This window comes from Lineus longissimus, chromosome 12 (genome assembly GCF_910592395.1).
Source record: "Lineus longissimus chromosome 12, tnLinLong1.2, whole genome shotgun sequence".
NCBI classification, from domain to species: domain Eukaryota; kingdom Metazoa; phylum Nemertea; class Pilidiophora; order Heteronemertea; family Lineidae; genus Lineus; species Lineus longissimus.
In genome coordinates, this window is record NC_088319.1 from 3584717 (window position 1) to 3596500 (window position 11784).

Sequence of the window (11784 nt, forward strand, 5' to 3'; positions counted from 1 at the left end):
TCCTTGACGATATCATTATCATCAGCCCGCCGCAAAACCCAACACCAAATATGGGGACCTCCTGACAGTTCGTATCCCCCGCGGAGATCTTACCAGCAAAGTGAACATCGGGAACTTGTACCAAAAATTGACCAAAATATGAATGCCACCAAATGATGTGACCCGCGCCAATGCTAACCGTGGTCATCTCCAACAAGTGCAGAACATGCAGAACGAAGCATGCCTGTCAGTCACATTCATATAACACTGAATACAACAAACTGCGAAATCTTGGAACGAACAGTGCGTTATAAGTAATTCATGGGATCTACAGGCCTGGCGTAACACAGACCAACTGAACAATATTTAATGATTAAAAGATAATTAGTTTTATTTTCTATGCATTTCAAATTAACACAAAACTTACATATTATGCCTATCATGAATATATACTCTCAACTCGGCTCTATAACACAAGGTTGATAATACCTCCCAATACACAATTTACAATGCCGACCTAATGTGGTCAGCACTGCCGATGCAGTTACAAGTCTTATGTATAATGGGGGGACAACTACATAAAATATGTTATGGTCACTCTTGTTTCGTGTTCACACACGTGACAGTGGTAAATATATACATACAGACGGACTAGCTGTCCCCGGGGACTAGCTTTCCTCCAATTTACTTTGTAAATTAAAGAACAAAATATTTGAGCCAGGAAAACATTAGTCATTTTCTCGTGTCACTCTGCATATGTGACACAAACCGGACAGTCGTGAAACCCTCTTTCATTTTCCGTCTAGATTTTCAATTCAGCATACGTCTGGCTTGCGATCACATCAGGCTGAAAGAAAAATGAAACTTTTCCGGATTGTGTCAATTAAAGGCGTCAACTGTGAGGGAGGCGGGGTGGGGATACAGCTATAAAGTTATACTGATTCTAAAAATGCTGATACATTTCGCTTCAGTGATAAACTTCTAAAAAATGTGTCCTTTTCTATATGCCTTTGATCAAGACACTCAACACTGGCAACGCATACGATCACTAATAAAGCCTCAAACTGAAAAATCGGCAGCTCAGGCTCAACTCGTTTTATCTTCATCTTAGGAAATGTGTTCTAAAAATTTCACGAATAACAAAAGATTCTTTTCAATTTATATTTCTGAGGTGAAAATGACTTGAATCTGTTGGCCTAGGGACAAGCATATCAAAATGTCCTAAATGATTTGCTCACGAGTACTAGCCAATCAGATCCACAGATTCCGACTAGATGTACGATGTGATGTGATATAGATGAGTCACTAAATCGTGTTCAAAGCGACGTCCTTCAACCCAAGAACGTTCTAGAGCTTTCAGAACTGGTGAAGTGCAGGCTTTGAAAGTCACCGAGTAACTCTTGGCTAGTGATGTGGCCATAGGTCATTTATTCGTCTTTGTTCTTCATTGCTATCATTCAATAATCACGAGATTCATGATCAAATCTGCTCTACAAATTATACCTTGATCAGGTTATGAACATTGCATTGTAACTAACAGCGAAATATATCAACACAACTCAGGAAGGGCATGACTGTATTCTCTTACCGTGATGTTCAAGTCAGCATATGGATTTTCCATTTCGTCATACGGATTTTCACCGCCATCTGAAAAAGAGTAATATTAGCATAAATCAGAATGTTAATTTTTACACAATCAATGGAAAGAGTTTTTACCTTGACAGTTTCGAGAAGTGACACTTCTCTTCCTCAGAAAGTTAGTTAGTTCTGAGTTTGACCGCTAGATGTAGCGGCCAAACTGGCGTCTCACACGTGACTCAGCGGTCAAACTCAGAACTAACTAACTTTCTGAGGAAGAGAAGTGTCACTTCTCGAAACTGTCAAGGTAAAGACTCTTTCCATTGATTGTGTAAAAATTAATATTCTGATTTATATTCACTCACAATCAGATGAATATTATCAATGAGTAATGTTAGCGTTTCATATACATGTACATGTGCAATATAATCGATTAAGCGTATTGCGTAGGCTACAGCGGGTATTTTGTACTTACATGGTAAGCTTGTGACTACATGTACTTACCTTTCACGGGATTCTGTTGAGGAGAGTTCACATAAACCGGTTCATGTGGAGTATCGTCACCTAGACGTGGAAAGAGAAAACTTTGGCATTGTATACCTTAGTATTTGTATTTTATAACTGTATATCAGTCTGTATTGGTGAATGTACTGTACATATCACACGTAATGCAGATACCATGCATCATTATTACGATAATGCCACAATTTGCTGCCCGATTTCTCTTCAATGTGCGAAAACTAATAACGTTACCTTCAAATGTCCTGTTGACGACGTTCATGTATAAAGGGTCATGAAAAACTGAATCAGCTTCCGTTTTGCCAGTTTTCCCATCAGCATGATTTGATTCATCGGGTTTATTTCGACCTTGAACAGTAAATGAACTTTGTTTAAACAGAGTCTTTCAACACTATTAGAACCTTGCAAAAACCTTGCAAAACCTGTACTTGTCTATGAAAGTGAACAATATCTTAAAACGAATAATATAATCATCTTACAAGAAATACATGTACAATAGAACCTCTCTCTAAAGGACAACCCTTGACTGACAAGTGCTGTCCTTGATAGAGAGGTCTCCAGATTAGAGAGGTCAAATTGAATGGAAAGATCAAATTTTGGACCAAAACCTGTGTCCTTTATAAATAGGGTGTCCTTAATAGAGAAGTGTCCGCTAAGGGAGGTCCTACTGTATATCGATACCTTCGCCTTGGAAGTATTCTCTGACGTAAACTTACCAGCGAAGCATGCCATGTTCCTCCTATGTAGGACGACGACGACCACCACCACAGCTACAACTATGACAACGGATACAACAACGCCAGCTATCATGCCACCATCAGGACTACTTCCAGCAGGCACGGCCTGTTTAGGATGCACTTGACCAGAACTATAAACAACATCATCACCAACATAAAAATCCATGTAGAAAACATAGATCGTGGTCTCGTTTGTCACGCTGACTGTGTAAGTTGACTTCGTTGGTCCCTGGTTATTAAAGCGAATCGAGCTGCAGCCTGTTGTTTTTGGTGCCTGACCTGGTCCACAGAACTTCAGCTGGAAACCTGTGTACTCCCGAATCGGCGGCCCGAACACGACCGTCACAAGTCTCCCGTTACGGGTGATCTTAATGGTCGGGTCATTTGGAGCAGCTGAAAAGATGTTTAATGTTTTATGATTGGAAAGATCAAGTCACATGAGGAAAGAAAGTTCAACGACGAACTTCGAAATGGGACTCCTTGTTTTAAAGGCTGCGGTAGGCAGCTGTTATTATTCGAACTTTCTCACCTCGTTGCCTAGTACCTTCGTCCACTGTTTTGTATGTTTATCAAAAAGTCACGAGAACGTTGTTTGAAAGAGTTGTAATGTAGGTCAACGTTGCTTTTCGAGATGAGAGAAGTTGAGGAAAGGTTGCAGTAGGACACAATGCATCACTTGGCAAAATCAGCTATGGACTGTCAAACGTTGAATAAACAAAACTCAATCAAAGACATCAAATTATTTGGTGTTTTGGCGAGGTAATAATTGCATTCGCAAGAATTGCTGTCACCAGCCAGAGATCAAGTTTCTTATGAAATGGACTGTAGTTACGTTAATTACTTTTTCACAAATTCACCTAAATTTGACAGCAATATCAATTATTTTAAAAGGGGTCATTGCTAACCTAGTGTCTGTACTCCGAGTACCTCCCATAGCTACTTGATATATATATTTAAATATGATCACAAGCCTTGTCCTTACCAAATATCAAAATATCACTGGAAATTATGGGAAAGTTGTCATTTTGACACATTTTGTTTAATGTGTATGGCCAACAATCAACAGCGTTGCGCCTGTTCAATTGTATTTGAATGATAGAATATGAAAAAACTATGGTAACGAGTCACAAATGAGCCATATTTGGAGAATGGAGAATATAAAGAAATTTCCCCAGGTGTCAAAGGCAGTGTCACTTTATCATGGAATGGTCTCTCCTCTTGACAACTTTGGCTATATAAACTTAACGACAGTCAGGGACTTTTGAAGAAATAGATTGGCTAACCTAGTATTACACAGAAAACGGTTTCAATTCGTATTCAGTGTGAACACAGCATTGGAGTTCATAACATACCCCTTTCCTTCATTTCTGTAATTCTCAGCTCCATTCATAAACTCCAAAAATGTTTCTCTTTCAGCACCTAAATTATTCAAAAAAAATCACCTTAAAAAGAGGGGCTGACTTAGCTGGGAAGTGCAAAACTACAGTATGTCTCATGTTTTCAACTTACCTCCGCTGAGAAGTTCAAAAACAAAAGATGACATTCCAACAGAATTAGTCACTTTGACGGTGTAGTTTCCATAGTCTTGAGTCCCTACAGATCCCTTGCTCAGTGTATATATCCCATTTACTTCCGCGGGGATGAAGTTTTCCCCATTTGCCATCTTGTGATTTGGGTGATACCAGGTGACATTGGTTGGTCGTGGGTTGGCGATGACGTTGAGTGTAAGCCTGGCTGGTCCTCCTGGTTTGCTAAAAACGGTGAGGAGTCTCGGCAGACTGGGATCCCATTTTGCTCTGTCTGCAAGTGTATGAAACGGGGTTAGTGAGAACAACTTAATCATCTATGCATTAACTGGAAACCTACCAAAGTCACGTCTGCCTTTTATAGTAGGAATACGATTTTCTGTCAATCAAGATATATCGGGTGATGACCAGTGGGGAAAGGGTAGAAAATCCGAGGGCGTGTCCATAAACTGGGGACATATCTGACTTCCACAATCAGTGGTCAAGACGTACAAGACATGTCCTCAATAGAACTTAAAGGCGAAGACTCCGCGCACCCTCACTTGTTTGATAGAGCTGATTGACTTGGGACAACAAAGATATCAGCAGAACAGAGTTTAGAATACTCTTCGTGACCTACAAGTTAGAATACTCTTCGTGACCTACAATTTCAGCTTCGGTCGAATTAAAAAGATAAACAATATTATTTCTTTGTCATGTTAACTTTGTGCAACACGGTACGTGTATCTACGGGGTTCTGGTACTGATCATTTAGTGGACACCATAGAAGATGTGCTATTACTTACTGACCAATACTGAACCAATACTTGCTTACTATTAAGACCAATTTAAAATTTCATATGCAATGCTTCGAAATACATTGAAACAGATCTGCATGTTCTTCGTACTCACATAAAACATCCAATTTCAATATTGTATCAGCTATGCCACCTGGAGAATAGTTGACCACACGACAGCGATATTCCCCACTTCCGTTGTACTGCATTGATGATATTCTGTATTGTCTTGAAGTCATATTCAGTATCTGTACCATGTTATAATACCATATGTAGGTGTACGATGTCGGGTTACCCCCGATTGATTTACATGTCAATGTGACAGTATCACCTTCTTTCACTGTAGACGGGACTGATGACAATCTGGCGGTTGCTGGAACTGAAAATTATACCACAATTTATACGTTTTCACGTGTCACTGTTCACTTTGCATGCGAGACATGAAGAACCAACAAGTCATTTCCAAAGAGTGGCCTGAAACGATTCACGAGGTCACATTTCACCCTCACGTCGTGTTTTCAGGCCTTATTCAGAAAACTCGTGACAAGTGAATCACGACCCTAAACTTCAGCTAAGAATTTGTATACAACCACGTTATCATGAGTGCACGATACTTTGGAAACCATAATTCTCAATCAATGTTTTTACAAGGAGTGATGTATTCAGTGACTGCACATGTAAGTACATTTTTCAGTACATTACATTCAAAGATAAAACATATGCTTCAACTACTTGGGAAAAATACGGTAAGATATGATGTAAACTTCACTGTTTTGCAGAACTAATACGTACAATATACATTAACTGTAGTTATCTGTTCGATCTGGAATGAACCCTCACGAACCTCGCATTTAAACACAGCGTGTGTGTCCGACCTATTGGCTGTCACAACCAGAGTACTCTGCCGAATCCTGCCATTGTATTTTGCAGCCCTAACTACAGATGTTATCCCTGATGTCAATTGCTCCCAGATTCCCCCTGCCCTCTTCCGGTGGAACTGGATATTCACTACTGGGTTGGCACTGTCTGTCTCACAGATGATCATGATCGGGTTCTCCTCGTGGATCGCAGCTGGTGGTCTCTTTGGCATAGTTATCTTTGATGGGCGAACTGCAATTGGAAGATCAAGTTCGGAATAGAATAGTAGCTAACGCATACTGATTAAAATCAAAATTTGCTGCCAGAAATTTTAAATGTAATTACAATAAATGTACATTCTATCGTACTTTGTTCATCTACTCATATTTTACATTGTAAATGGAACGAATAACAACAAGTACATAACGATGACTTATCTATAATCTTACATTATTCGTAGGCTTTTTCGACATATTATGACCGTTTCTCTAACTTTTTCCTGATTTATCCGACAAAAGTCTAACGCAACATTGTCCGACTTTGCCCTGAAAGGTTGGATTTTCAGAGAAAACGAGTTAAAGAAACCGATAAGAAGTCGGAAAAAGCCTCCTACTAGTGTTAGTCAACACTTCAGATTCTCGTTTCTGTATCAGGTGCTTCTACTCACATTTTACATACATTGTAGTATCGGCATATGAAGTAAACCTATGACCAGGCAGGGAGTAAATGGACATACATCTTACAGGTTCACCATTCATTGCCTTTGTTGCAGTTACAGACCACTCACTGATCCTCATCTTTCCACCATACACACCTTTCCTCTCGGATGACGAGATTCCGGTTGTGACATTTCGCCACGAAGAACCAATATATTGATACCACTTGATGTCGGTAACTGGGTTACTCTCATCCGTCTCACATGTGAACTTCTTTACCTGACCAACCTGGTCAGCAGCGGTCGGGTAACTCAGAAAGGAAACATTGGTGTTCGCAACTGAAAAGGAATGGCTAGATATTTTCCGTACTTCCTTTTACATATTTTTATCTATGGTGATAAGCAATGCTCTCAAATGGCCGAGTAGCTTTCTCACGCTCTTTATGTTGAAGTGAACTGAGATTTCACAAATTATAAAACCTACAAGTTACACTGTATGTCTTCCTGCTTGAAGTCATATCGAAGGCGGGATACCCAGAGACCTTCGCCTCGCAGTAGTACTCAGCCTGGTTGTCTTCTTTAGCCACCACCCTGTCTTGACCTTGGGTGACCTCTACTGGTGTTCCGCCTGACCTCTTGAAATAGATCTTCACGGTCGGGATGGGGTTGCCGCCAGAGACTGTGCAGGAGAATTTGTCCTTCTCTCCAACATGGGATGAGGTCTTTCCCGATGACACGACCACGGAATCAGGTTTGTCTGAAACGATGATGCTGCAGTTATATTGGGAGTAACTAGACTTAAGCTTTTAGCTCTCTTTATAATTGACGCATAGCCTTGCCGTTTCCTTTTGCACTTTTGTGGGGGAGGCCTACATGTCTAAATGAGCTAATGAATTAAACACGGACTGACATTGATTCTAAAATCTCACAATGTCTAGTGTTGATGCGAATGATTCAGTTTGAGAGAGAATGATGTATTTCTATTGGAAATCTTAGAGGCTTTTTGACATTTTCGTTTTTATTACAGTGTACATTGTGACCGTGTATGAGCCTTGGTAGTCTACAGTAAACTTGGGCAGAAATTTAGAGCATGAATTTTTTTCCTGCGGTGATGAGAACTAACACGCTGTGCATTGCATTGTTGGGGATTCCCTTCCCCAGTTTCAACCTCGTGATGAGACATTTTGCCATAGTAAGTTTTAGTTCGTGTTTTACCCCTTTTATCTCTTCTCAGCCTCACTAGCTGCGACCCTCGAAGCAAACAGGCTTGTTTTAGATAATGACCGAAGAGGCAATAAGCTATCAATTCTGCAGTTTTACATTGTTTCAACAGTAATGTCGTCATAGGCTCTATTGCCATAAGACCCATGTCTCCACTTGCCATATGACAAATGTGGATTTAATGAATCGAATCGCTTTGGTATCGTCAGTGGAGTCTGATTTACATGTATTTAAAAACGTCTTTCATAACGTATCGTACGACTATGACTATAGTCCTCGTAACATTACACCCAGACTGTAATTGTAACAAACTCGCACAGTGCCGAAATTAAAATTCAATTTCAGACACTGGAATTGGTAAAATTCCGCCATCTTGGATATCGGCATCCTGAGATTCAGGTGTTTTCAACACTGCGTCACCACCACTTCAAACTCCAAAGTCTTATCCAGGCCTAGTAAGTGCCACCTTCTTTCATAAAATGGCTTGTTTTATAAATAAATAACAAAATATGATCTTTGTAAATAAAACCCGAGATGTTCTGGTGTGTTTTTACGTGAATTTATTGCAAACTATCAATGCAGCGTAGTGCAGCCATCGTGTTCTCGGGCGTAGTGGTGATGCGATAGCCTCTTTGCAATTGTAAAGATTCTTTACATTTCCACATGCGCGGTACTGCTTTTCAAGATGGTGGCAATTTAGCAGTGCTAGAGCCGTTGTTTAGGAACGACATCAGCGCCTCTAGTGTCAAGATTGTAATTGTAACTGTACTAAATCACGCCCTTACATTTTCCAACCGAATTATGAACAACTAGCAGCCGTTTATAAGAAAGCTGAAGCCAATTCCATTTTAGTTTGGTTGACATGAACGGTTTACTGAGCGAGCAGACTAGAATTTCTATTGAACTTGCCTGGGCTTTTAAGTTTGTATTCACCACACAGACAGGTCAAATGTACCAACGAAGAGCAATGAATAAAAATCAGTTTGGGCATTGAAATGTCGCAATTATGTTTTTTCAACTGGCCCACATATACATGTAAATGCATTTTGGTGTTTCAACAAGGAAGTACGATGGACATCTTATTTCTAGTGTCAATAGTGTTTCTCACATTGTGTCTTCATGTGTAAAATGCCACTTAGAGTGATCAAAAGGTTTATTTATGGTTCGAATGGGAAAATATTTAAAAATTATCATAACTTACAATAAACGACTAATGTCTTGTCACTGCTTGGAGCAGACCCGACAGTATTTCTCGCCACACATTTGTAAACACCACCACACTCCTTCGTCACTTGGAAGTCGTAACTCGATGACGTTGTAACCTTTGTACCATCTTTGTACCAATCGTATGTATCTCCAGGGGGCGATGCCACACACTTCAAGTTGAGCTGTGTTCCAGCAATGACTGGTCCAGATGGGAAACCCGTGATCTGTGGCGTGCCTGGATGCGCTGAAAAATTTCATTTGATTGTAAGTGGGTGGTTTGGAATACCAACGCCCTTCTCGTATCGTGACTGAGACTGGCAAATCGTGGTCAATTTTGTTTGCCTCTGTCTTTCACTTAATCGTGGCATTTTAATTGGCTTCTATATTTTTCACAATGCACTGGCAGCACGACTCAATCATGCTCTGGCTATTGTAGTATGGGCTCCCAAAATAAGTAACAAACAAAATGTATATACACATAACTGGTCATAGTATTTGTAGCTATTTGTAGCTAGCTACCTGAAATACGTACTGAAAATTACTAAATAGTCTTCGGTGTATATAAACCAGTCATCGGTGTAGATGACTATTTTAGTTGCGTGCTCTCCGTTCCTTTATACGGGCGAAAGTTATTTTATTAGAAAAAGGGCGAAGAAACGCATTACCTTGCACCACTGGCTTGACTGGGTTACTGTTGCAGCTTAGACCAATATCCGTACAAATCCAGTAAGCAGAATCAGAAGGCTGAGCATTGGTGACTTGTAGATTGAATGTCTTTGTCGGTGATGAGACACTTGGTGGACTACAGCTGCTCCATCTGTAGCGTGGGTTACTTGGAGCATGGCATCCCTTGCTATTTGCTACTGCTACATCTACAGCTGGAGATGAAGCATCAGCCTTCTTAAACCACTTCACAGTCACTCCGCTTGGATTGGGTATGTAACAGTTGAGGTTGAATGTACTTCCGATGGCAGGTTTGGGTGGTAAAACACTCACGGTAAACAAGTAACCTGGAAGTGAAACAGAGATTATCGTATTTTTCAGATGGATCTGGCAAAATATAAAAGTGTGATCACAAATAGTAATGTTACACAGCCCTTGGCAGCTGTTGTCATTATAGAGGATAAACTAGTACAACACCAGTATCTTCTGGTAAATGTGATCTGGTCAGATTCCTGAGTTCAACTACGTAAGTACGTTTGGCCAGAACGATATGATACAAATATGAATGCACTATAACAAAGAAAACACAATTAGAACACCACATCTAAATTTGTTTTTGACACTTATCGGATAGTCCGTTTGTAAGACTTTTGTAATGTGGGTTACAGAGTTAATGGTGGACTAAAAGACACAAATGTCATTCGAGAACAGTCACTCGATAATGGCTTCGTTTTCATTCGTGGCATCGTTATGAGATATGAAATTCTAAACGCACAGTGAGATTGCTTCAAAAAAATATCGAAGTCTTTCTGAAAAATAAAATTCTAAACGCACAGCGAGATTGTTGTAAAATATATATCAAGCTCTATCTATTACTCGTTTTACTGAGCTGAAGAACCTCTTGTATTTTATTTCATTTGACATAGTCTTTATGTAAAACCTTTGTTAGAATGCCCGCAAGAGAGTGGACATTTACTTCTCAGAAGCCTATATTATTGAATAACTCACATGGTGTATAGACATACAGATCTCCCCATTCGCTGTCGCTTGTTCCGGCCGAGTTCGATGCTCGACACTTGTACATTCCACTGACTGAGTTCTCTTTTGAAAATGAGTGGAACACTTTCCTCTCAGTCACTGGACTAAAGATATACTTCTGACTTGTACCAATGGGTCCTTTACTCTCCCAGTCCTGTACACCTTTATCTATCGAGTATTTGAACCATTTATAGGTTATGGTTCCAGCATCAGGTTGAGACGCACCGCAGACGAGTTCACGGTAGGAGCCGATAGCAGCAGGTTCTAATCCAAATAAAACTGGTGTCTTTGGTGGAACTGAAACAATGATCATGGACATTATATCTTGAAGTTTCAATTTACGTCTTACCTGTAAAATATCTTCTCTTTTGATGACGTTAGATGATATATAACCAGCCTCAACGACAAAGTTAATGGGGGTCTATAATCCGCTAACTTTCGCGCCTCTCAATCTTTTTCACAAAAAATTTCAGAAAAATTAAGACTTCCACGATTTTTTATAGGGTTGATTAAGAAATCTTTAAATATTTTCCTATAAAATACAGAGTTTCACGATTTTTATTTTCGCGAATCAGGATATTCACCAACTTCGCGAAGATAAAACACCCGCAAAAATTAGGCAATATAAAATAATATTGAGTGTTTCCTTTTCTGTGGCGTTCTTGCTATTACATTGTATACAGATCTGATCAGAATCAGTAAATTCGGTGCAAATCATTTATCCTCTGTGAACTACTCTGCGGATCGTAGTTGAGCGGGTCGAAAATGGCGACCTCTTTTAGCAGCCAATGGACCTAGTTACGCGACTGCGCAGAAGTCTTATTGTTCAAAGGGATTTTCAATTTCCAAGTTTTCGATGAATGCTTTTGACAATGTTCGAGTCATTATACTCACCGATCAGGTAACCCAGAGGTATGAACGGAGAAACTAAAATGAAGCTCACTACGAATACACCAACAGCCATGTTTAGTTCATCCTTACATTATCCCATACAAAATGGATGAGCTCTGTAAATTTTCTCTTCCGGT

The 11784-nt window shown here is 39.8% G+C and overlaps 1 protein-coding gene across 2 annotated transcripts; it reads right to left on the reverse strand.

The window, feature by feature from the left end:
- Nucleotides 1-390: 390 nt before the first annotated feature.
- On the reverse strand, nucleotides 391-11775 carry LOC135497011 (titin-like). 2 transcript variants are annotated; one of them, XM_064786643.1, is made up of 14 exons: nucleotides 11651-11775; nucleotides 10727-11053; nucleotides 9721-10065; nucleotides 9051-9299; nucleotides 7113-7385; nucleotides 6788-6967; nucleotides 5908-6225; nucleotides 5231-5494; nucleotides 4323-4613; nucleotides 2793-3206; nucleotides 2311-2424; nucleotides 2062-2121; nucleotides 1568-1626; nucleotides 391-826 (listed from the first exon to the last, which is right to left on the reverse strand). In XM_064786643.1, the coding sequence occupies exons 1-14, from the start codon at nucleotides 11718-11720 to the stop codon at nucleotides 782-784; spliced, it is 3009 nt and encodes a 1002-aa protein (XP_064642713.1). In that variant the 5' UTR covers nucleotides 11721-11775; the 3' UTR covers nucleotides 391-781. The 2 variants fall into 2 exon arrangements, with proteins under 2 accessions (XP_064642713.1, XP_064642712.1); XM_064786642.1 differs by having other exon boundaries at nucleotides 6641-6967.
- Between the last annotated feature and the right edge of the window lie 9 nt (nucleotides 11776-11784).